Here is a 27118-nt window from a genome sequence, read left to right on the forward strand (position 1 = left end):
CGCAGCGTATCAGCGATACGCTACGCCGCCGTTTCTTACCTGGCGTATTTTGAAATCCACAAAGATTTTGCGCCGTAAGTTACGGCGGCGTAGTGCATTTCTCGGCGCGTATTTCAAATAGGGCGGGTAGGGGGCGTGATTCATTTAAATGAAGCGCGTCCCCACGCCGATTGAACTGCGCATGCTCCGTTTTGAAATTTCCTGCCGTGCTTTGCGCGAAATGACGTCGCACTGACATCATGTTTTGAACTTCGACGTGAGTTACGTCCTTTCCTATTCACGGACGACTTACGCAAAAAAAAAAAAAAAAATTTAAATTCGATACGGGAACGACGGCCATACTTTAACATGGCAAGTCTAGCTATACGCCTCATAATAGCAGCTTTAACTATACGCCGGGAAAAGCCGACTAGCGACGACGTAAGAGAATGCGACGACCGCGCGTAGCTTCGTGGATCGCCGGAAAAAGCTAATTAGCATACCCGACGTGGAAAACAACGCGAACTCCACCCAGCGGGCGCCAAAGTATTGCACCTACGATCCGAAGGCGTACGAAGCCGTACGCCTGTCGGATCAAAGCCAGAAGCCGTCGTATCTTGGTTTGAGGATTCTAACTAAAGATACGAAGCAGCAAATTTAAAAGTACGCCGGAGTATCAGGAGATACACCGGCGTACTTCTGTGAATCTGGCCCCTGGTTCTTGCCTATGCAGGTATTGATTCATTTACTAGTGCGATTTGTGTTTTGTCACATGAGTTTGACACTTAATGTGTTTTGCATTTTTGGGAAGTGTCTTGTCATGCAGGAGAAGCCAGCAGAAATGCATCAAAAACGTAAGCACTGCATTTTTGATGTGTTTCCATCACAGTCCCTGACCCTTTACACAAAATGCACCAGTGAAAAAAGACACGTGAACGTGACCCATAGGAAATCATGTTAAATGTACTGTCGTGCGTTTCTGCAAAACCGAAAGAACACAAAACATGCATGGGTGTAATTCAGGCCTGAAGAGCAGTACCAATGTCAGCCAGCTTGTTATTGTGGTTTGTGCCAATGATGGCAAGATTTCAACTAAATTCCTATGTAATCTTCATAAAATATGGCCTTATTCGCTTCATACCAAAGACCTACTATTAGAACATTCTAATACTCGGTTTAATGAGGGACCAAAAAGTAATCAATGCAACCTTTCAGAGGTTGGATGAAAGGTTTATTGCAGTAGAACATTTTTGGTAGTTAAAAGGTCTAACGAAACGTCCCACACTCCGCTTAAGTGTTTTCGTCAGTATATCGCTTCTTAAAGGAACACTAAAGGTTCGTTTTTTATTAGATCAATTGATTGCTGGAAGCTAGAGCATTTAAATATCACTTACCTCGTTTTTCCTTTTGACCTCCAAAATACAGTAATCCAGGTTTGAAAATGCCATTTCCTGTCTCTCCTCTTCTTGCTTTCCACCAGCATCTGAGCCGTTTTGCATGGTGGAAAGCAGAATGTGCTCACCCCCTCCCTATGTCTACAGCCCTGCGTGAAGATGCTCTCTTATCCCTCACAGGCATGGAGGCTAAGCCTAATGGGAACTGTAGTTCCCATTAGGCCGTGATGTAGCAAGAATGAATGCGCACCGCAAACCAGGAAGTCAGTGAGAATAACGATTCAGGAGTGACGGAGGTGAATACAACGGCTCGATTTCAACAGGTATCAAACTAGTTATAATGCAAAACATTACTTTTTACTTTATCAGCTACTGTCAGACTTTAATTTAAGAGGAAAATATTTTTGTCTTTACAACCCCTTTAAGCTCTGGAGCATGAGACCAATGGATCTGGCTATAGCATGGGTGCTCAACCTGTGGCCCTCTAGCTGTTGCCAAACTACAATTCCCATCATGCCTCGGCCTTTGGGAGTCAGGCTTGTAACTATCAGCTTTGAAGTGCCTCATGGGACTTGTAGTTCTGCAACAGCTGGAGGGCCACAGGTTGAGCACCCATGGGCTATAGTAACCCCAAGAACCAGGCAACACCAGTTTTTGGAGTACACCAGAAATAGAACCGTTTATTAGAACAAGAATACAGACTTTTATACACTTGAGAAGGAGCCCCCCCCCCTTCTGATCATATTACCCTAACAATACAAACTGTAACCAGAATCATAAACATGAGCCAATTACCGTATTTATCGGGGTATACCGCGCGCCAGCATATAACGCGCACCCCAAACTTAGAAAGGTAGTTTAAGGGAAAAAAAACGTACATTTTTGCCCTGCGTCCATCGGCGGCCTTGTCCGGCGTCCGTCTGCGGCCTTGCGCGGGGTCCATCCAGCCTTGTGGGTGTCCGTCTGCGAGTCCATCCGCACCTTGCCCAGGGTTGCAGCAGTGTTTGTTTTTGGATTTGGAGCCTCGGCCGAGCTGAGAGGAGCCGGATTTCCTGTGTGTTCGGCACCTCTCTCGTGGCTGCGGCGGGCGTGGCCGAGCCTAGCCGAGTGCGCAGTACACTCGGCTCGGCTCTAGGCTGCGGCGCTCAGAGACAGCGGGGATCGGCGTATATCGCGCACCCACGATTTCCCCCCTGATTTTAAGGTGGAAAAAAAGTGCGCGGTATACGCCGATAAATACGGTAACTAATCATTTAACCAGCCTAGGTGACTCAGGTTTGACCCTTTCAGGTCAGCCTTGCCATCTTCTAGCTCAGAAGACACAATCCACATTATCAATTATAAACTCAGGACACCTTCTCACAATAGCAAAAGCCCACCAGCAGCACACTGTCTCCTACATTGTACAGAGACTCTTTCAATAATCATGTATACTTCCAGAATCAAATAAACCAGGAATAGACCTTGTATATTTCCTGGGAGATATTGTGGATACATATCACTGTCCCATTTGCTTGGTCACCCTGTTCTTCTAATAGACACAGGGTTACTTAGACATAAGAGGGACATGGGGGGGCTGAAACAAAGGTTTCCCAGTTCTCTCCAAAAGCCCCTATCCCGGTAGGTCTGTCACAAAAGGGACACCACTGACAGCCCATTTTAACAACAACAACACTACCTAATTGTTTGAAAGTTTTTCACATATAAAACCAAACCTTGTGTAGACATCCAAAAGCACTGCTGGCCACCGCCATCTTGAATGAAATATCGGCAGCCCGAGAAGACTCAGAGCTGTCACTTAAGTAGCACTCTACTGTATACTGCGCCCCTTTGCTTGCCTATATACGACCCTTGGGACGCTATTCCTCCCAATGATACGAGCCAATAGTCCTCCTTAGTAACACCAATAATGGGGGACCATTTATCCTACCGGCACCAACAATGGAGCACTTTTCCTTCCACAGACACCACCATTGGGGCACTATTCCTCCCCTAATACCAAAGATATGGTTAACTCCCACTGATGGTAGGACATTTTATACTGTCACTGTCCACAGTCTGCCCCCCTCCACCCCAAGTCTGAAAGACAGCAAACTAGCCCTTTGTTTAAAAGGTTTAGATATCCCTCCTCTTTGTTCCTCCCCCAGCAGCTACATAAAAGCTCACATAGGGAGGCAAATGACAGGGCTGAGGAGCTGGGCCAGTACACAGCAAGGAGGAAATGGACTCTCCTGGAGTAGTCTTATGTGCTAGCAAGTTCAAAGGCACATGTGCAAGTCAATAAAAAATGGTTATTTTATAAAAGGAAAAAAAAATGTTTCAAGTAAGCATTTAAAATACTTTGACCTGCAACTTTTTAGGTTGGTGACCGTTTCACTTTAAATACATTTTTAAAGGTGTCTGGCCACCAGACTAAAGAGAGGGACAATTAAGATGGAAGGAATGGCATAGAAATTTGGTCCCAAAAAAAGGAAAATTTTTCCAAATCAGGGTGAGTTGCGCACTACAAGTTTGAAGCACTTCTAGGGTGCAGAGGGGGTCCTTCGCTCTGATAAAACTGATGAAAAGGCCAGTTATTTGAAGTCATGTTTTCTTTAGTTCCTGCATACTGCAATTAATGGCTGTTTAGGTTACAGATTGTGTTCATTAAAAATACAGGTAGCATCAAAAGCAGCAAAAAGTAGGAAGCTTGTTAAAAAAAAGTAAATAATAAAAAAAAAAGATAAAGTTCAAAAGGCAGATCAGAAAACACATGGTACAAAGTACAGCAACGAGGAAACTACTGACTTAACTACTTTACTATGTGCTTTCATCAATTTAAAAGCTGTACAAAAAACAAAACACATAAAAAAAAATCCCATTTGAAAGCTCCCAATGCTTCTGAAAAGTATCAGCAGCAATTTTTTTTTTAACTTATGTAAAAGTGAGAACACACAAAGCATAAACATGAGAAACCATCTAAAATTAAGAACACCTGTGCCATTACCCCTTAAATACAGTGACTTGAAAAAGTATTCATACCCCTAGAAATTTTCCACATTTTGTCATTTTACAACCAAACAAAAATGTATTTTATTGGTGTTTTATGCGATAGACCAACACAAAGTGGCACACAATTGTGAAGTGGAAGGAAAATGATAAATGGTTTTCCAAATGTTTATGAATATCTGAAAAGTGTGGCCCCAATTAAAATCTAATGGAACCAATTGCCTTCAGAAGTCACCCAATTAGTAGAGTCCACATGTGTGTAATTTAATCTCAGTATATATACAGCTGTTCTGTGAAGCCCTCGAAGGATTGTTAAAGAACCTTAGTGAGCAAACGGCATCGAGAGGGCAAAGGAAAAAAACAGACAGGTCAGGGATAAAGTTGTGGAGAAGTTTAAAGCAGTGGAGAAGTTTAAAGCAGGGTTAGGTTATAAAAAAGTATCCCAAGCTTTGAACATCTCAGGGAGCTCTGTTCAATCCATCATCCAAAATAGGAAAGAGTATGACACAACTGCAAACCTACCAAGACATGGCCATCCACCTAAACTGAGAGGCCCGAGCAAGGAGAGCATTAATCAGAGAAGCAGCCATGAGGCCCATGGTAACTCTGCAAGAGCTGCAGAGATCCACAGCTTAGGTGGAGGAATCTGTCCACAGGACAACCATTAGTCGTGCTCTCCACAAATCTGGCCTTTATGGAAGAGTGGCAAGAAGAAAGCCATTGTTGAAAGAAAGCCATAAGAAGTCCCATTTGCCATGTTGGGGACACAGTAAACATATGGAAGAAGGTGCTCTGGTTAGATGAGAAAATTTTACTTTTGGGCATAAAACTAACACTGCACATCAACCTGAACACACCAGCCTCACTGTGAAACATGGTGGTGGCAGCATCATGTTGTGGGGGTGCTTATTAGGGAAGCTGGATGGAGACAAGGTAATCCTAGAAGAAAACCTGTTAGTCTGCAAATGACTTAAGACTGGACCAAAGGTTCACCTTCCAGCAGGATAACAACCCTAAACATACAGCCATAGCTACAGTGGAATAGTTTAGATCAAAGCAAAAGTATGTCAAAGCCCAGACTTAAATCCATCCAATCTGACAGAGCTTGAGCTATTGTGAAAAGATGTGCAAAGCTGGTAGAGACACAAAATGTGAGGTATGGTTATATACCTTTATCACCATAGGTCTGCTTTAAGTACATGGTTTTAGAAGTATCAAAAATCAAAAAAGGTGAGAATATAGCCTAAAACCGGTGTTGTTGGCAAGCTGAATGTTTCACCAGGAAATACGGAATGCATCGCACCATGTCAGTATTGAAGATCAGTATCCAGAATATGTATTCTGTCAAGCACAGAGACTATTTTACCTAGAGATTTACGCTGTGCAATAAACATTCCGAGACACAAACTAGCTTTGACAGTTGCCATAGCAACCCTGAAACTGCGCTACGAGATGAGTAGTTCCCTTACCGTCACTTTAACTTAGATCTTGCTTTCAAAGCAGCCTTATCCTTATGGCAGACTTCTTGAAAAACAGGGCCCCGGGGCTCTACTTTCCCTCTGCCCAATGCGGCCTATTGCCATTGGTGGGAAAGTCCTCATTTGGCAATTTCATGCTGCAGAAAATTAAGCCGTAAAGCAGGGTTTCTTCTTGCTTCCAGCTGTCATGTTAACGATTAGAAAATTTTGCTGCCATGTTTAAAGAAAGAAAAATGAGCTTCAAGAGAACCAGTCATGCCAGAGCTGCGTATTCCTTTTTATTTGTTTTTTATTTTATTTAGGAAGCGTTAAAGCTTTGCGGTTTCATTGCCATCTGTGTGCGTTTTGGGAAGAGCCCCTCTTGATTTCCTATGATGGTAGCAAATAGAGCTCTCTTTTGGTGGTATTTGATCACCAATTTACATTTTTTTGCACTATAAACAAACAAAAAAAAGGAGTGACAATGTTGGAAAAAAAACCCACAATATTTACTTTGATATAAAACACATCGAATAAAAAAAAAAAAAAAAAAAAAAAAGGCAAAATGTATTTTTCTACATATTTTTGGAAAAAAAATCCTAATCAGTGTATATTGATTGGTTTGCGCAAAAGTTATAGAGTCTACAACTAGAGTATATCTCTGGAATTTATTTATTTCATTTTTTTATTTTTTATTTTTTACATGTAATGGTGGCGAATGGCGATCGACTATTAGCGGGACTGAGATATTGGACACCAATACAGTGATCGGTGCTAAAAATATGCGCTGTCACTGTACTAATGACACTGGCAGAAAAGGCAATCAAAGGGTTAAAGTATGGCCAACATATTTTACTGTGTGCGCTGTTGCCAGAAGAGAGCCCTGTGTTTGTTTACCTACACAGGGCTCTCTTCGGTCCGGAGCTGATTTTTCGGGTGTCGGTGAACTGACGATATGGTTCCGGCTATCGAGATGGTTCCTGTAAGGACTGCGCAGGCGCAATCCTTGCCGACGGAAATCACCGAACCTCCAGGGCGACGTGGAATTTGAGGCAAGTGGCCAGTCGGCCTCACGTCCTCGCTACACTCGCTCGGCCTCCTGACTTTTTTTTTTTTTTAACATCCTCTAATCCACGGGGATGTTAAGGAATGAGCCTGCGGCCCCCCCACCTCAGAGCACCCTGTCCCCATGTTGATGAGGACAGGGGCCCTTCCCGACAACCCTGGCCGTTGGTTGTCGGGGTATGCGGGCGGGAGGCTTATCGGAATCTGGGAGCCCCCTTTAATAAGGGGGCCCCCAGATACCGGCCCCCCCACCCTAAGTGAATGGATATGGGGTACATCATACCCCTACCCATTCACCTGGAGGAAAAATGTCAAAGTTAATAAACACACCACACAAAGGTTTTTAAAATAATTTATTTTTCTGCTCCGGAGGCTCCCCCTGTCTTCTTTATTAGCTCTGTTTACCAGGGGGGCTTCTTCTTTGACGTCTTCGGGTGGGTGGGGGCCGCCGTCTGGTTCTCTTCCACCACCGGGGGGGGTCGCTTTTAAAAAAGCCCCCACCCCCCAGCGGGTTTCCTCCGGCGTCTTCGGCGGGGGGGCTTCTTCCGCTATCCCGACGGGTCTTCTCCGCTATCCGGGGGGTCTTCTCAACTCTCCGGGGGTCTCCTTCTATGTTCGCCGCTCTCCGCTGTTGACTCGGCGCACCCCGGTTCTTCCTCCAGCTGTCCGGTGCCTTCTCCTTCAGCGCTGAACGTCTATCTTCTTCTTCCGTGCTGTGAAGTATTCTTCTTCTTCCGGGCTGTGACGTCATCTTCTTCACTTCTCCAGATGTTGATACGCCGGCTCATCTCGCTGAAATGACGGATGCGCGCCTTGCATCGGACCTATATAGGCCTCACAGTCCCATCATGCTCTGTACCTACCCATGTGATACCTACCCACGTGGTGGAAGAGAACCAGACGGCGGCCCCCACCCACCCGAAGACATCAAAGAAGAAGCCCCCCCCCTGGTAAACGGAGCTAATAAAGAAGACAGGGGGGGCCTCCGGAGCAGAAAAATAAATTATTTTAAAAACCTTTGTGTGGTTTATTAACTTTGACATTTTTCCTCCAGGTGAATGGGTAGGGGTATGATGTACCCCATATCCATTCACTTAGGGTGGGGGCCGGTATCTGGGGGCCCCCTTATTAAAGGGGGCTCCCAGATTCCTATAAGACTTCCGCCCTCATACCCCGACAACCAACGGCCAGGGTTGTCGGGAAGGGGCCCTGTCCTCATCAACATGGGGACAGGGTGCTCTGAGGTGGGGGGGCCGCAGTGCGCCCCCCTGCCCCAGAGCACCCAACCCCCCCATGTTGAGGGCATGCAGCCTGGTACGGCTCAGGAGGGGGGGGGGGGGCGCTCGCTCGTCCCCACTCCCTTCCTGGCCGGCCGGGTAGCGTGCTTTGGATACGGGTCTGGTATGGATTGTAGGGGGACCCCCTACGCCGTTTTTTTTCGGCGTAGGGGGGCTCTCCTTACAACCCATAACAGACCTAAGGGCCCGGTATGCTCCTGAGGGGGGAACCCATGCCGGATTTTTATTTAAAATCCGGCGGGGACTTCCCCCCTCAGGATTCATAACAAACGCCGCACACGTGTAGAATTGGCGGGAATCCAAGTCGGATCTCCCGTCGCTTCTATGACGGCTCTGTCTCCATCGCGGCAAGCCAGCTCGGCGCTGGCTCCCGCGATGGGGCTCGTAGGTGGTCAATCTCGCCAAGAAAGGGAGCGAGATTGACACAATATCGAGTTCACCTACTGTAATGTGCTAGTATGCAATGCATACTAGCACATCATGGCTTTACTTTGTAGGTCAGAAATGAAAAAAAAAAAAAAACCTGCGGTTTACTTCCTCTTTAAAACTGTTGTATGTGACTGAGGGAGGGAAATTAGAAATCAGCCTGTTTGGGTTTAGTGACTGATGTGAGCATTCTTTGTAAAATGCCGCAAATAGGCAACTTAAATAAAATATATAAAAAACAGTAATGTCAAAAACATCAACATTCACTTTCCAGAACACTTGAACTCAACAGGAGTGCTCACTTCCCTTTACATAATTGCTACAACTGTAAATCCTGTAGGCAGAGTACATTTGGCTATGACTAAAGTACATTTTCAGCACTGCAACTCATAAGTGGCACTAGAGTGTGATCACAACTCACCACGCAAGCTGCAAGAAGAGAAGGCAGAGATTTGAAAACATAAAACCACAGTATGACGCTTTACTGGAAAAAGTTAATTTTTCAGAAAAGGAATCACCAATATGATAAAAAAAAAAAAAAAAAAAAAAAATCAATGAAAGTACTTTATTCCACTTATATTTATACATTCCATTGTAATGTATTTGTATTGTATTTTCGGATGACATCTAAGCCGATGACCGAAAATCGTATGATCTGGTATCGTACGAGGAACATTTTCATGCTTTTCTGATAAAATATTGGATGAATTGTCGTGATCGGCTCTCGAAAGCTCTGTACCAACGATCCGATTAGTGTACAATCGCGTCCAAAACGGAACGTGTGTACGGGCCATTACATATGATGTGATGCTTTGTACCTGATCCTATATTTTATATTCAATGCAAATTGTTGACGGTTGACATCTATGCTTTATAATCTATAATTGTACAAGCACTTTGTCTGTCAATAAAAAAAGTTTTGATAAAAAAATAAAAAAAATAAAAAAATGTAACTGGGAAGGGCTAAACAGCACTCCAATAAGCCAAACCCTTAAAGCGGAGGTTCACCCTAAAACATGTACCATCCCATCCAGCATACTTGCGTCAGCTACAGTATGCCGTTTTTTTTTTTCTCGCTGTACTTACCGTTTAATCGTTCAATTTCTTTTCATCCTCCCGCGGGAAATAGGCGTTCCTATGAAGAGGCGTAGATGATTGACGTGCGGCTAAGGCACGTCACACGTTCCGAAAATACCCGAACTAGGACTTGGCTATATATGGCGCCTGCGCAGTCAGATCCTAGTCTGTGCGCAGGCGCCATATAGAGCCGAGTCCTAGTCCGGCTATTTTCAGAACGTGTGACGTGCCTTAGCCGCACGTCAATCATCTACGCCTCTTCCTAGGAACGCCTATTCCCCACGGGAGGATGAAAAGAAAATGAACGATTAAACAGCAAGTACAGCGAGAAAAAAAAACAACGCATAAGGTAGCTGATGCAAGTATGAGGGATGGGATGGTACATAGATGTTTTTTAGGGTGAACCTCCGCTTTAAGCATTAAAAACATTGGCAATAAATAAAAAAAAAAAAGAAGGACAGGTAGATTGCGTCGATGAGCTGTATTATAGTACTTTTGGTGAACGGTTTTCCAGAACCTAATGCAGAACATAAAATTTATGATAGCCAAGGAACAAGCCTTCTGAAACAATCAGAGTCATGATCAGTTTATTGCTTTCAATTCATAGCAAATCCCTCCCCAAACTTCTACAGCACAAGAAAGGTGTAAGAACTGATGGTCTTGTATAATGAGATTTTTGGATTTAAAACAGATGTATAGAGTCTATATGGGAACTAACATGAGTCAGATTTATTCCCGAAAGCTGCCTTAGACTTTGTTCCTGGAAGTCAAGAAAACTCTATCCCATGTCATTGTTTAGCCTTTGAAGAGCTCAAACCTTTGACCCCATCTTGCTCACTGATCTGTACAGGTTATTGTGGCGAATGGCATTTTACATCCATAGTCTTAAGCTTTAAAATTTCCTTTTGCGTGTTGTAAAAAAAAAAAAAAAAAAAAAAATTGTTCTAAACCGATAACGTGGCCACTCTAAAATCAGCTCCTAAACCGAGCTCTCTAAGGCCGGGTTCACACTGGTCCGACAAACGCTCCGACATTGGGAGCTCATGTCGCATGACGTGTGAAAATCAATGTTTCCCTAGGAGAGCCGTTTTAACTGGTCCGACACGAGTCGGTCCGACTTTGAAAATGCTCCCTGTACTACTTTGGTCCGACTTTGATCCTACTTCACTCCATTGAATATCATTGAAGTCGGATCAAAGTAGGATCCTTGTTTCAACCATCTGACTTTTGAAATCCAACATTGTGATTACAGCAGCAGTAAACGGAACGTATCTCACTCTGGTTTTGATTGGTCAAAGAACAAGTCAGACTATCACAAAGTCGGATCAAAGTAGTATCCTGTTCATGAAAGTTGGACCAATGTAGGACCGATGTAGGACAGATGTCGCAGAGCAAAGTAGAATGAAAGTACTACTGTTGTGTAATATAGTGTAAACCCAGCCTAAAACAAGGAAACAAGAGGGAGATTTACTAAAACTGGAGCACACATAATCTGGTGCAGCTCTGCATAGTAACTAATCAACTTCTAACTTCAGCTTGCGCAAATAAATTTGACAAAAAAACCTGGAAGACAGTTGGATTCTGTGCAGAGCTGCATGCTACAGGATTATTAAATAATCCACCAGGAGTCTATATTTATCATGACTTGCTCTTTATTCCTAAAATTCATATTGCACGTGTTTATTAAACTGGAACTATATCCTCCAAACTACCTTTCCTTACCAAATATATTGTTACAGACAGAAAATCTTAAAAACAGACTTTTGTGACTTTTAAAGCTTGTATACTCAAAGAAGAAAGTGGAGTTGAAACTGCATTTATTTTTTGACACATACTCCCCTTGCTACATTTATACACTTATCCCAGTGTGTTTGTTAGGCCACTATAGTATATTCATGCCATCCCCTCTATTAAATTACTTTATGTGTCCCAGTGTCTGTGCTATATAAACAAAGACGCAGATTTCTACCTTATATCAGAGCGTCTTCCAGCGCTCACGTGACTACTCCCCTCTCTCCTCTCCCAGGCTGACAGCTACAGCAGGAGGGACAGAGAACTCACATTGATGTCAGCCGGGGGAAGAGAGTCGAGTGGTCATGTGAGTGCTGGGAGATGCTCTGATACAAAAGGTAGAAATCCGAATCTTTTTTTATATAGCACAGACACTGGGACACATCATACAAACACATATTTAACAGAGGGGATGGCACTATGGTCAGTTTACAGGGGGGGGGGGGGGAGAACCAGGCAGGATTTAAAGGGATGAGGTGGCAACCCCAACTGTGCTTGAAGTCTTCTGTAGATATCTGAGGGCTATACGCCTTCATTCACAAGAAACTTTATCATTACTCACTGTCCCATGCATGCACCAACACTGTGGTCTGCCATCTTGATTAACGGTCTCTGGACTGACTCACTACATAACACCACGCTAGCATCCCTTTTTATACCCGTAAAATTAAAAGTCCCTGTTTGACACGAATACCCATTGTATTTACCCTTTGCTGTCATTTTCAATTCTGAACCCAATTATTGTGGATCATGTGACCAAATGCCATTAATCACAAGGCCTATAGGAAAGGAAAGAGCTGGCCTATCCATGTCTAAAAACTGGTCTTTTCCTTTGCCAGAGATCACATGACCAATGCTTTGACATATGACAACATGAGCAGTGCCACTGGCTCTCCTATGAACCCCTAAAGTGTAAGTAAACCCCTCCTATCCTTTTCATCCAAGGAAGACACCATCTTCGTCTATGTTTAATCTATAACTGCCATGATGCTACACAGGTGATCAGTTATGACACCAACCATTGGATGGTTTGACAGTTTGGTTGAGAGCACAACCAATGGGAGTGTTACATTTCCGGCACGTGCCGTAAATGAAACAGTTTTATGGATGGGTTTACTTCCGCTTTAATCCTTTGCCAGAGATCACATGACCAATGCTCCAGCATAAGGCAATGTGAGCATTACCACTCAAGGTGTTCTTAAAGACATTCACCCACTTTCCACAAAATTAATCCTTGCCAACTTGTTTATAAATTTCCCAATTTCTTTTTTCAATGATTTACCCTCCCACTTCAGGTAGTAGCTCCCAAGCTGCCTGCAGCCTCCTGGAATACTTGCATCACGTATTCCAAGAGGACTTGATGTTCCACAGGGTATACATGTCATAGGGGGAATGGCTGCAATAACCAGAAAGAAACTGATCCCCCGATGACAACATGACTGCCCCCCTCCCACGTACACCATTGCTGGGTGTACGTGGGAGGGGGCAGTGGACGATTATGTCAGAAGAGAAGAGAATTTTTTTATTGTGGATAAACTAGCCAACACGGTAAGAAGAGATAAAAGAATAAAAAAAATTGAAAAACAGGTGCTAAAAATTCTATTCAATATAAAAAGTCACAGGACAAAAAGGAAGCATTTGACATCCATCTGTTTTGCTCTCCATCAGTCGGAAAAACTGAAGAACAGGTCCAACTTAATTTCTTTGCGAACTTTGCCAAAAAAAGATTTAGCAAGTGTGTCAGAAAACCGACTGAGCCTTAGGACATATATATTTATTTTCTTAGGTGTACATTTTAAAACACAGTTTTATAGAACATTTATGTAACTTCTGTCTCAAAAAAAAAAAGCACAAATACTGAAATGAAACCGCATTGTTGACTAGTAAAAGCACTAACCTGGAAGAGGAAAGCATCCCCAAGTGAATTACTGAGACAGAACACAAAGTCCTTCTTGGGGTGCTCCGGGACCGCTTGTACAATGCTGTTCTCCACCCACACAGCATGTTTCGGTATACTGTTGTTGTCAATCCCAGATCGACCATCGCTCTCGTAAAAAAACAGTGTACACCCTGCAATCGAGACATGAACATCCATTAGTTTCACTGGTAATAAAGAACTCTCTTGGAACTTAAAACAATGTATCGCTACTAAGGAGATTACCGAGGTGAGCAACACATCCCTGTGGCAGGTGTCACCTTAAAATCATAAGATTTAGGCTCCATGCACACAGAAGCTATAAAAAAAAAGAAAAAAAGAAGAAGAGCTATAAAAAAACGCCAGGGAGCCTTTAAACTTTTTTTTTTGCAATAGCATTTATTAGCATTTTTCAGTGTAGCATTTTTTTTCCAATGGATAAAAAAAAACGCTAAAAATGCAGGCGAGCAGAGTTTGAGCTCTTTTAGATTTTTTTCCTGCCGAAAAACAGCACTTTGAACGCAAATTTTTGGCGTTCAGAAAAAAGCCAATAAACTCCAAAGCTTATTAACGCTAAAAAACAGCCTGTGTGTGCATGGGCACATAGGCTAACAGAGTTCAGTTTATGGGCTTTTTAAAAAAACGCCAATAAACTGCAGTTTATCAGCTTCTGTGTGCATGGAGCCTAAGATTGTGGGTTTAATAGCAAGGTAAAACAGTTTTATGATCAAGATAAATGGAAAGCCATGCTGAAGGTTATAGCATCTTAGGGAATCATGTTATATAGTCCGACTTCTTAAATGAGGAAAGGACAGAACCATAGGAAAAAAAAAAAAACACTTCTAAATTTAAAGTGAATCCTTCCCAGTTCCCAAGCATTTAAAACAGAGGTACCTTAACAAATCACTCCATCAGCAAAGTTAAAAGCATTACTTCTATAAAACATTCAGTCTAAGAAGAATAAATGGCACCATTATCGATATGCAAGCTTTTATGGGTATAGGGCAGGGGCCTCCCAACTTTCTAACAAATGTCAGTTTACTGTGCATCAAACTTTAAGGGGGCCTGGACTGTGGTAGAAGATGTCATGGTGTTAGTGAAAACAAACAGTGTCCCCTCTTTGCTATTAGGGAGAGTAATAGTGCCCCAGCAATGGTGCCCGTGGGAGGAATAGTGCCCCAGCAATGGTGCCCGTGGGAGGAATAGTGCCCCAGCAATGGTGCCCGTGGGAGGAATAGTGCCCCAGCAATGGTGCCCGTGGGAGGAATAGTGCCCCAGCAATGGTTTTTCGTGGGAGGAATAGTGCCCCAGCAATGGTGTCCGTGGGAGGAATAGTGCCCCAGCAATGGTGTCTGTGGGAGGAATAGTGCCCCAGCAATGGTGTCCGTGGGAGGAATAATGCTGAAGGCATTTTTGAGACCACTGGTATAGCAAAACAATCTGCTACAAACTGTTGCTTTTATTTAAACTTGGCAAAAAACAGTACAACAGGATGCCTTGATATGATTTGCCATTTGAAGCTCAACTCCAAGCAAAAATAACCCCCTTTACCCACCAAAACCTACAGTCACATTACTTTTGGGGTTCGATCCTTCACTCCTCTTCTGGGTAATTACGCCTGGGTCCTTTTCAGGTGTCCACTGCCTGTGTGATGTGGACACTTTCTATAGGCGATCCCCACAGCATGAAACAGCACCAGTGAGGAACCCAAACAGTAGACAGAGCCCTACATGATGGGTTAGAGGAGATTTAGAGGGGGTGGGAAGGATGGGAAAACATTCAAATTTTGCCTGAAGTTGCGCTTTAAGGTTTATTACCATTATTGCCTTATTTATAAGCCATGTAGCGTATCAAGGCCCTTTGCAGTACAGCCTATTGCCAGGTTTAAATAAAATCCTGGACCGGATTGTAGAAGATAATTTCTGAAGCAGTTGTACAGTCTGGTAAAGTCTGACATCAGTGACGAGTACCTGGGAAGAGGTATGCCAGACACCTCCATGCTGCCAAAGTATAGTCTCCTAAATCATATCATTTGAAAAAAGTATAGCTGGCCATTCCTAATGGACTGCCTGAAATTAAATCAGTGGGTGGCCTTGTCAATATCACTCTGCTCAAGGGAGCCAGGCAGAAAATTGTTGCCCGAACAGCACCTACAACCAACAGATCAATGCAAATAACTACAACGGGGATCATATTGTGTGGATGGAGCGATCTCTTGGATTTTTTTTGTTCAGTACACAGGCTAAAAGAAATAAATGTATGTGTGTCTGTCTAGTTTTAGTCTTGGAGGGATGCTTGTTTTGGAAGATTCTGGACAGTTTGGGTCCTTGAACAAAGACAGCTGAACCTGTTCAAAATAAATGCTGGTATCTTTCTCCCGCCCAGGCAGCCCAAGGGGCCTGTATACAGCTTTCCATAAACAAGAACGTTAGACTTCTTGTGTGTAAAAAAAAAAAAAAGTTTCATTTTTTTCCCCATATATTTGTACGCTATACTTGTGTTTAGGGTAGCACTGCTGTACATGAAATAATGTACAGCAGCACATAGCTATTCATGTCTATAAAGGCACCTGAGCTGCCCAGGCGGGGTAAAGAGGTTGGACACTTAGACCAACCTTTTTCCAGTCAAGGCACCCTTTAAAAAAAAAAAAAAAAAAAAAAAAATCATGGACAACCTCGAGGCACCCTTTAAAAATTATGGACGAAGAGCTCCTCAGCCCCAACAGTGGCATCTTGGAAAGTACTAGTCAATAAGGCCATCCCATTCTACAAGGCTACCTACCTGAGTAGGGGGGCATTGACAAAATTTGATAAAGTGTGGGGAGGGTGGATGGCCTCGGTGGATACAGTGTCAGATTGAGCTTGGTTCAGTATAGTCATTGCTTGTATGCATGATATTGTCAGCAGGGGGTGGACTCTAGATCACTTTATAAGGTAACTGTGTATTCTGAGAGGGAGACGTGTTAACTTTTTCTCAATGTATGTGGATTTCTTCGGAGGGAGGAGGGTCATGTTTTGTTTTGCATGCTACACTCTATCCGGTGCCATGGCCCACGTTTTCTCTCCCCCCCCTTTTTTTTTTTAGGTTTTATGTATGTATCTCGGTTTTTGTGTTTTGACCGGTAATTGTTGGTCGCATGTTGCGGCTTGTTACTGTATCTATGTTACAAAACTTTAATAAAAAATAATTTTACAAAAAAAATTTTTTTAATAGTTTCATATAATTTAGCAACATCCACAAGTCCAAGTAGGACACCCAACGTTGGAGGTGATTTATTCTTTCAAGGCAAATACAAATTTTCAAACTGGTACTGACCAATATTCCAATGTTTCCCTTTTCCCTCTTTCTCCATCACTTAGCTAAATGTGACCCCAACCCTGATGGAGAGGGGCAGGGGAGGGTCAAACAAGGATGCTATGGACCTGCCTAAGACTTTGTCAGTAACCTACAAAGAACTGTTTAAAGCGAGTCCCAAAGCGTTACTCAAGTGCAGAGAGAGGTGGGGGGAGGAGGTTCCGGGAGTACAGGGGGAGGAATGGGAGGAAATGTGGGACCGTCCGTTCAAATACTTAGTGGCAGCAAGGGACAGGCTAATCCAGTTTAAATTTTTACATAGAATATATTATACCCCAGCCAGATTGGCACGGATATACCCATCGGTGCCGGCCGAGTGCTGGAGGTGTACTTTTTCCCCTGCTGACGCGCAACATGTGTTCTGGACGTGCCCCCAGATCTAACAGTTCTGGACTGGGGTCACAGCCTGTATTGCAGAGGTGCTGGGGGTTCCGGTCCCACGGGAAATCAGTGTCTGTTTGCTAGGTCTGGTGGAAGAGGTGGTACCATCTAGGGCTCACAGAACATTACTGAGTATCTTACTGTTTTATGGGAAGAAAGCCATTTTGCTCAAATGGAGGAATTCAGGGGCCCCTGAAATTGCTTTTTGGAAAGGCTTGGTGAATGCTATGATACCCTACTATAAAGCAACGTACCTATCACGGGGATGTGTTGGGAAATTCGAGAAAGTGTGGAGGGCCTGGTATGAATCAGACCACACGGTTGGGTAAAGGACAGATGGCTAATGTATAAATAAGTATGTATATAAGCTGGCCAGAGGACTTATTCCAGGTGTTTCGGGGCTACTGTTTGTGACATACCACAGAGGGGACTATTTCGGCTGAAGTTGTCCCAGGTTGAGGCTGGTTGGGGAAGGGAACTGAGTAGAGGGGGGTGGGGGGGGGGGTGTTCCGCGGGAGTTTTTGTTGTAAATACGCCATCTGCGATGGCATAGTTTTTATGTTCCCGGTCATGTTGGCCGACAATTAACCTTGGAGATGTGCCAAGGTATGTTATTTTGTGCTTTTCTTTTTTGTTGTATGTTCATAAAACCTTTAATAAACAGAAATTTATAAAAAAAAAAAAACAAGGATGCTATGCAAGTGACTGACATCCTCATCAACGGATGATGCCACTGGTCGTAAGTTCACTGGCAGCTAGAAGGTTGTAATGGTGCCCAATGAAAACCTGTGACTTAGTGCAACTAAAAGGCAGCCTTCACCCACACGTCAGTTTGTATACAATTTATGAACATTTTTTTAGGCATTTTGTCAAGGCACCCCTGAAGAAACCTCAAGGCACCCCAGGGTTGAAAAAGGCTGACAGACCACTGAATTTGTTCCTACATTTCTCATGGACTTTAGTAGCAATACTTATATACTTGAGCTAATATGCTGGCACACCTACTGCAACAATTACAAAAAGAGGTCTCACTCCTCCTACTGAATGTTATTTTCAACTTGGGCAAATGCAAAAATTGAAGTACGAATTCCTAAAAGCCTAAGAAGGTAGATGGAAACAACCAGTTCTTCTAGGTGGAATGAGAAACAGAGATTGAAAATGGCACAGCATGTCCTCAACTGTATTATCACTACTGAGTGACCCTTATAGCCAAATGAATTAAAATCTAACATCATTCAGACATCTGATTGCAGAATTTATAAACCAGTAAATTCTAGATAGCTGAAATGACAAAACAGAACTTCACTAGGTCACTTTTGTCAATAAAAAAAAAAAGTCAATGAAAACTGGTATTAATAGTTGTATGGCTATAACCTTTTACTGGAACAGTTGTCATCAACATGGCATTTACACCTATTCCAGCATGTATCCAATTCATCTCTCTTACTACAAAAGAATTCACAATCCCAAAAAATGCACGTGGACAGTTTCACGGGGTTAGTCACTTCCATAGCGGATATGGTCTACAATGACACTTTCAGATACAGATACAAAAGGGCTAAGGGTCAAGCATGAATCACAATTTTTGAACAGCATTTCATTTACAAAATTGCTGTCCAAGTCTGAGGTTACCCCCTAAATGATAACAATAGGAGCTTCCAATCCAGAATCACTTCTATTCAACTTGTCACTTGGGGGAAAACCCAACACGACCTAATCCAGCGTGCCAGGATCTCATCCAAGCTCAACACACAAACACATAAACATGGCTCTCCCTGGAGAGATTAATTGGCTGTGTGCAAAGTAAACAAGCCTGTGGAACTCCCTCGCTATTAGAGGATTGAGATACAAGTATAGCTCTGCTAAAGATTTAATATTTTCTTTCCAGACTACGAAAGACAATCTGCCCATTTTCAGCTACAGGGTTTTCCTTATACAATGTGCTACGTTTTCTTTTAAAGAGTACCGATCATCAAAATAAGACCTCTCTGCTGCTCTGGCTACACAAAAGTTACCTAAACCATAGCAAAAGTTACAAAATAAGTACATGGCTGAAAGACCTGTGTTTAAGGATTCCATAGCAGGTCATCATATGACTAGATGCCTAGGCTGAGATCTCATGATAGCCAATCTGGAAATGGTTTCTCTTTGGCAGAAATCACCTGACCAAACGGTCGTGATTTCTGCCAAAGGAAGACCATGTCCCATTAGGCCATCACAAGATCTCAGGTCAGTGGCTACTGCAAGTACGATAAGTACTTTGTAGCTTCTGCAACGGTTTATAAAATGAAAGGAATATAGAATGTTTAGGGTTTCATTATTAGATGTACATCCAGGCTCTATTTTATTTTATTTTTTTAAGAGAGAATAGTTAAAAAAAAAACCTGTTGAGTTTTATTTAGGTTCATAGCCTTATGAAGATCTTTCCTCATTCATCATCACAATCATGCTCTTACAAGAAAAGGGGGGGGGGGGGGTGATGCAGACAAAACAGCAATAAAGAGATTGTCAGAAGCTGTAACCTAGCTCTGCTCTACTAGGAAATTTACCATCACTTCCTGTCACTAAAGAAAATCTCAAAGCAGAACACAGATAGCAATATAAGAACGGAGAGGGCAGGGGTCAAGTCCTGGGGAAAAAGAAGTGTGGGAACTCCCACCCAAGATCCACTGTACCTTAGTAATCCTTTATGTTCCTGGCTGCTTCCTGTATATGGATTCATCGGGTAGTGTGCGGGTATTCCGTCATGTCCTCGATGCCGCAATGTCTCCTGGGAGCTTTTGTCATTGTTCCCAGGAGACATTGCAAAGATCTGCCGCGAGTTATCGCGGGATTTAGAAAGAAGAAGCAAGTTCTTTCTAAATCCTGTGATAACTCGCGACAGACTTTCCGCAATGTCTCCTGGGAACAATGACAAAAGCTCCCAGGAGACATTGCGGCATCGAGGAAGTGACGGAATACCCACACACTACCCGATGAATCCATATACAGGAAGCGGCCAGTAACAAAGGATTACTAAGGTTCGCCTGCCCCTGACAGTGATTTGAGCTGGGCATCGCCACTTAGTGAAGAATTGGCTTGGGCGGCTTGGCTGCTCTTGGCTGCTGTAGTCCTGCAAAGGGAACTGCGTTCCTGCTGTGAAAAAAGTGCAGGAACTCCGTTCCCACACGTTCCCGCAGGACTTGAGCCCTGGGAGAGGGTCTCTAAACTATCCTCCCACTAGTCAAAACAGGACTGGATTTTGATTTAGGTGAAAGTGGATCAACCTAACTCAGTCAAATGTATGGTCAGGATTCTACATCATTTGTGTCATTCTCATTTAATTGCTGAATCGCATACAAAGAGAAAGTCACATGAAGTATGACCAACAGTAGGCTGTTGCTGAGGTTTAGATCCATGACCTACCAAGAGTTTACAATTTATACACAAATAATAAGCTACAGCTTGTTTATTAGGAAGGACCCATCAGGATCGGACACAATCTGTTGCTTTTGCTGGTCCCTGGCTTTATGGATCACTGTTCAGATATATGGGGACCTCTTTGTATTTTATTTAAGAATGTACATGAAAACTGTTGTTATAATGCTTTATGCACTTGCAGTATCCCATTCTATCAGATTCAGGTCTTAAAGCGATTGTATTGTCCGCTTGGTAATCTTTACCTACAGGTAAGTCTATAATAAGGCTTACCTGTAGGTAAAATGAATATCTCCTAAACATGTACGATTTGGGAAGATAATAACCTTGCATGCGCGGTGAACGTCAGCAGCATATCGTGCCGAAACGGAGGTCTCCCACGCTCAGCCATGTCATCGTGGCTCCGACCACACACAGCTCCAGAGCCGTGAACCCAGGAAAAACGCAGAGGGAACATGTCAGCTCCCTCAGCGGTGACCAGGCGGCCCTGTGGAAGCTTTGTTCTAAGGTAAGCATTTAATAATGAGCTAGTGTGCGGTGCACACTAGTACATTATCCCTTTGCCTTCCAGGTTTTTTTTTTTTTGGTCAAACAACCGCTTTAAGAGGGACCTCCTACTTAAGTTTAGGAGCTTTTTGCATTTTTTTTTTGACAAAGCTCCTAAACTCCCTCTCCTGAACGTGGAAGAATCACGTACAGAATAGAAATGTTTCGACGGCCAGCTGCAGTGTCAGAAAAAAATAAAATAAAAATCGCAGCGTGATTTTGTCACATTTTGCCTTTTCCTGCAGCTGGTGATTAAAATAGGCTATGTGTATGTAGCGCCCCCTTACTTTCAGTATGGGCACTACGCTAAAGTTAGTGGGGAATGGGAGAGTTATTTTGCTCCCATTCATGATTTGTTAAATTTTTGGGCTGCTGTCATTCCTGAACTGTCCTGTAGGTCAGTCTGCGCTCCAGGGATGCGATCCCATCCCTGGGCGACAGTTGGCGCTAGAGGGGTTCTGGCAGAGCCACTTTTCCCAGCAGCCAATTAGAGGAGCTTTCTCTTGCGGGGCATGCTGGGGGAGAGTACATCTGCAGACGCCATTTTTGTTGGTTCTTCGCGGGTTCCAGGAGCGGCACCCACCTTCAGGGTGTGCGCACCCAACAGACCCCGGTGATATGGCCTACTAGGCCGGGGTCGCATGCTAAAGCGGAGTTCCATGTTGCTGAAAGGGGCCCCAGTGACTCGCTGGGTCCCCGGCTCTATTGAAGAGTTTCCAAGCTATGTGCTGAACGGTGGGGGATTGGCTCAAGGAGAACCCAGAGGCAGGTTATCTGAGGGGCCTGAACGAACCATCTGGGATCTGGTGACCGGGACATTGACAGGTACACTTCAACTGTCACCCGGTGACCCTGACTTAATTTACTGGGAGGATTTGCTCAATCTTTGCAGCTCATCCAAGTACTAGGCCTGTGGCAGAGGTCCCTAGAGCCAGGTCTGTGGCAGAGACCTGTTCCTCCCAGCAACCTTAAAGTAGCGCTTCGGTTGCCAAACTCATGGCAGGAGTTTGTCCGGGGGCACTTCACCCACTCTGGCTGGAGTGGCGACGAACTGTGTATTACTACTGAGAGCAAAATGCCTTGTTTTATAACCAGGCCTGATACCGCAAAGTTCTCTAATGCTTCATCAACCTTTCCTCTCTACCTCATGTTGATGTTGGTCATGTAGGGCCGAGAATAAAGCATTCAGAAAACCTTTATTGTCTGGACATTCGCTCACTATTCTACTCATCAACTTCATCCCTAGACAACGGTAAGAGGTAACTTAAATACGCCGATCTCAAAACAACCAGCGGCTCCTGAGGGGGTAGCGCTACACGTACATGAAGCCTAACCCTCCTGTATTGTACAGTCTCGCTTTATAATGGAAAGTGCTGTGCAAACCATTGGCACACTTTTTAACTCATGTGTTCTAATAATCATCCAGGAGTATTCAGACGGACTCTACAGCGGTTGCTGCATTACAGCGTATGCTAGATAATATATCAACGGTTATAATTATGCAAGTGGTGTAGTTTGTGTAACAGTTATACCATTGGGGGAAATTAGTTTAATTGTTTTTTTATAGTCCATTCGTGATTTTCCTTTTTGTCTAGAGACCTTTTAATATGGTTATAATAAAAAGACCTTTAAATGAATTCATGGCATTATATGCAAGTCTGTGCAATGCCAATGTGGGCCCTTTCTTCGTTTCTGTTTACATGGTGCCTCTTATGGCTTCCAGTGTACAATGGAGTTGAATTGTTTTAGCAATAACACCACAGAGGAGGCATCTGCAATACCGCTAAAAGAACATTTTATAAATTCTGCAGATACAGACTATACAGTAGGTGGAATTCAAAAAGTGTTGTAAACACAGATTTAAAAAATGGTCTCCTGTTCATATGACAAATGATGTCGCTACTGAGGCCGGAGGTCAACCTGCAGCGGTAAAAGTGCCCAAATAAATTATTTCTAATGGAAATTTTAATCCTCATGTATCTAACCTGCAGCCAGCAGAAAAGTCATTAAAATGAAACATAATAGCTTCAATTTCTTACACCTTGTCATCCAACTTTAATCGCAAATTCTGCTATGAAAAGAATTCTCAACTGTGTATAAAGAATTGATCAAAAAGCATTTCGCTGATGAAAACCACATTTCTTCCTTGTAAGAGCGCCATACATTCGGACAACGCAAAAAAGGTAAAATTTATGACTGCATTTGGACTTTGTAATCATCCCAGGAGGAAACGCACTCATCTCGTCAGTGCCTCAATCTACAAAATCATGCCAAATAACAGAAAGCAATACTTTAGACTCAGGACCACCTAGAATTTTACTGAGGTGTATGCCAGCTGAAAACATGACATACATTTTTATGTACATTTTACTTTTGTAAATTATTTATTCTGTTAAATTTATAACTTTTTTGCCCTTTTTGTTTTTTAAAAAAAAAAAAAAAACGGAAAACCTTCGTTAAACACAATCTGTTTTTTTTTTTTTTAAAAGGTAGAGTCTGGTAAAAATGTGAAAAGTAATGCAATGCATAGATGGAACAGAAATGATCTCTTCAGTGTTAATTGTGTTACATCCAGAAATGTGTCCATCCTACTGCTAAAATTGGCTTTGTTACAAGTGGGTGTTTTGGGAACACCATTTAGAGCAGGGATAGGCAACCTATCACTGTTGTGGAACTACAAGTCCCATAAGATAATGCAATACTCTTTAAAATGATAGGATTTGTAGTTGCATCACAGCTGGCATTCCAAGGTTGCTTACCTCAGTTGCTTATCTTGGATTTGCAGCAAAGGTCAAAAATGCAGTGTATATTCCAAATCCCATCCACTAGAACGTCAACAACCCTCTACCTTCCCTTTTGATTGCTCCGACCTCCTACAGCCTCTTGCAGAGTTGTGCAACAGAAGTCAGGACCCCATTCTCTTAGGAGCTCGATTTGCCAGCCATAGACACAAACTGGCCCGGAGCGAGAGAAAATAAAATGAAAGATAGTGCATTGCCGGCATGACAGGGTGAGAAGGGGAAGCAACCATGGGGTTAAGGATTGTAGGTGGAAAATGGGGGAGAGGTGGATTGGTTGGAGCAACAGGATGAGGAGGGGTTTGTGGCAAGGATTTAAAGTGGTTGTAAACGCTCAGGCTGCATTCACACCTATGCGACAAGTAACGCCACGTACGCGGCGTATTTTGTCGCGATTTGTTTAACTTTTTTTAACAAGACATTGCATTGATGTCTATGGCCGAACGCCAATGCCGCCTGAAAAAAAGGGTCCGGGACTTGTTTTCAGGCGTTCGGCGTATGGCGTTTCGGCGTGAACCATCTCATAGACATCAATGCAAATTCGCCCCTCCGGCGTATCGAGCGTCGGGCGTTTTGTCGCCTAGGTGTGAATGGAGCCTGACAGACCACTTAGACCTACAGGTAAGCCTACATTAAGGCTTACCTGTAGGTGCAAGAAATACATCTCCTGAACCTACACGGTTTACGCGATATTTCCAAAAGACATGTGTCGTAGACAACAGCGTGCAGGCACACTGAGCGTGGCGTTACCAACGGCGATCATGCCGTTAGAGGGGGCACCCGCGCGGGAGTGATGTCATCGATACGAGGAAGACACTCAGGGAAAGATGGCAGTGATGGAGGAGAGAAACGAGCAGCGCTGCGGGGGCTTCGATCTCAGGTAATACATAACTAGCTAGTATGCTATGCATCCCTGTGTTTTGTTTGGTTTTCTTTATCTCTTTGCAGGTGCAATATGAGCAGAGGATGTCATGGCAGCTGATCGTGTGGCGTTGATTGGCCTTTTCATGGTGGAAGAAAATACGGTTGAGTGTGGGGGGCTCATCAATATGTGCCCCTCTGGTGTATTCCAATTACTAAAGTTACCTGGAATAGAGCAACGGTGAACTGCGGGTGTGGGTTGTCCCCGAGCTGTACGTCATGGCTGGAGGCCTGGTATGGTAAAAGGTCCCGTAGTGTTACATGTGGAATAAGTTGGAATTCTGGGTGCCGTCAATAGACCAACAGGCTGATAAGTTGTTTTTGTTAATAAAAAGGTTGCTATGGCCATTTGTACTCCAGTTCATGTGTAGTCTCTGTAATTTAGTTAATAGCAAGGGGGATGGTGAGTAATAAGGTTGTCCCGATACAGAGCATTTGCGGGAGTACTTGTACTCCCGCAAATGCCCCCGATGCCAGATCCGATACTACCCCCGCCGCCGCAATACCGCAACGCCCCCGCCTAGTTAATCAGCATGCGGGGAACATTACAGCTTTAATTTGAATAGCTGTCTGTTCCCCGCCGCGCATAGACACTCCCCCTTGCTCGGGATTGGACGGGTGATCTGCACTTTGATAGACAGATCACCCGTCCATCCCGAGCAAGGGGGAGTGTCTATACGCGGCGTGGCGGGGAACAGACAGCTATTCAAATGAAAGCTGTAATGTTCCCCGCACGCTGATTAACTAGGCGGCGGCATCTAGGTATGGGGAGACATAGCTGCATATGTGGGGGGACATGGCTGCATATGTGGGGGGACATGGCTGCATCTGTGGGGGGACATGGCTGCATCTGTGGGGGGACATGGCTGCATCTGTGGGGGGACATGGCTGCATCTGTGGGGGGACATGGCTGCATCTGTGGGGGGACATGGCTGCATCTGTGGGGGGACATGGCTGCATCTGTGGGGGGACATGGCTGCATCTGTGGGGGGACATGGCTGCATCTGTGGGGGGACATGGCTGCATCTGTGGGGGACATTTAAAAAAAAGTATCGGTATTCGCGAGTACTTGAAAAAAAGAATTGGTACTTGTACTCGGTCCTAAAAAAGTGGAATCGGGACAACCCTAGTGAGTACCAATGTTCAGGCAGACACAAAACAAGGTGGGACATCTACACTGGTCATGTATATTGTATATGTATATTGTATTGCACTCAGCCTTTAGAAGGCAATAAAGTCCGGTTGCAGAGGTCCATTTTTGGTCAGGTTTCCTGAGAAAATCCTCTTGTGGATTTCGAATTCCAAAACTGACGGACTGTATTTTGCAAAATGACTTCCAGACAGAGATATGGGTGTTAATCAAAATGATGAAGCCAGCAGAGAAAGGCGGGGACTGTAATGTTGTGATGAATTCTGCTCAAAATAACAGGGCGGAACCCAATCAATTCATCAAACCTTTCCCTTGTGAAACTTTAGATAATTATGCACATTAATGTTATCTTGCAAGGGTCAAAGAAGAATAACTGGGAAAGCACAGAAAATACAATAAAAGTGAAGCCCAGTCATAATTTAAAGCCAAACATCAACAAATGCAATAAAGAGGCCCTGTTTTTTTTTTTTTTTGTGCTTCCGACCGGCGCATACTGCGTGTCACGAGTTGCCGAAAGAAGCCGAACGTCGGTGCGGCTCTATACGGCGCCTGCGCACCGACGTACGGCTTCTTTCGGCAACTCGTGACCCGCAGAATGCGCCGGTCGGAAGCACGTCAATCACAGCCTGTGACTAGGAACGCCCACTCCCGCGGGGAAGCCGGGGGTGAAAATAGCCCTAAAATGGTATGTACCCAAAAAAAAAAAACAGCATAGTGTCGGTCTCATAGGTCGGCTCCATGCAATGTTAGAATTTTTTTTTAGGGTGAACCCCCGCTTTAAGCCCAAGGAATGACCCATGTAAGATTTTCCTTCAGTTCCCATCTTGTAGACACATCGGGAAGTGTAAGACAATCTATCAAAAGTGAGGCAAGTCCCCTTAAAGACAGTTGTGACTGAAACAAGTCTCGTCATTAAAAAAAATTACTTTCAGTCCCCGTTATAGTGGTCACTAGGACAATTAGAGAAGACGATTAATCTTCCTTGCATGCGATTGCCAGTTGGATCACCACATTTACTTCAAGCATCCATGCCCTAATGAAGCGGAATTGTACAGCCCCCAACATGTTAGCGGTTTACTTTTATCCCAACACGGGCAATGAATTTTTTTGGTGCGGTCCCTCTATTGCATCTTTTTATAGATTTAAATACACCAAGATGGT

General features: G+C 43.8%; 1 protein-coding gene across 5 annotated transcripts in view; it reads right to left on the reverse strand.

Annotated features, from left to right (window-relative positions):
* TIAM1 (TIAM Rac1 associated GEF 1) overlaps positions 1-27118 on the reverse strand; it is a 569717-nt gene that overhangs the window by 156101 nt on the left and 386498 nt on the right. For all 5 annotated transcript variants that reach the window (XM_040338862.1, XM_040338863.1, XM_040338861.1 and 2 more), the window contains one exon: positions 13373-13545. In XM_040338862.1, coding sequence (XP_040194796.1) covers positions 13373-13545 — 173 coding nt within the window. The remainder of the gene's footprint in view (positions 1-13372; positions 13546-27118) is intronic.

Source organism: Rana temporaria, chromosome 2 (assembly GCF_905171775.1).
Source record: "Rana temporaria chromosome 2, aRanTem1.1, whole genome shotgun sequence".
NCBI classification, from domain to species: Eukaryota; Metazoa; Chordata; class Amphibia; order Anura; family Ranidae; genus Rana; species Rana temporaria.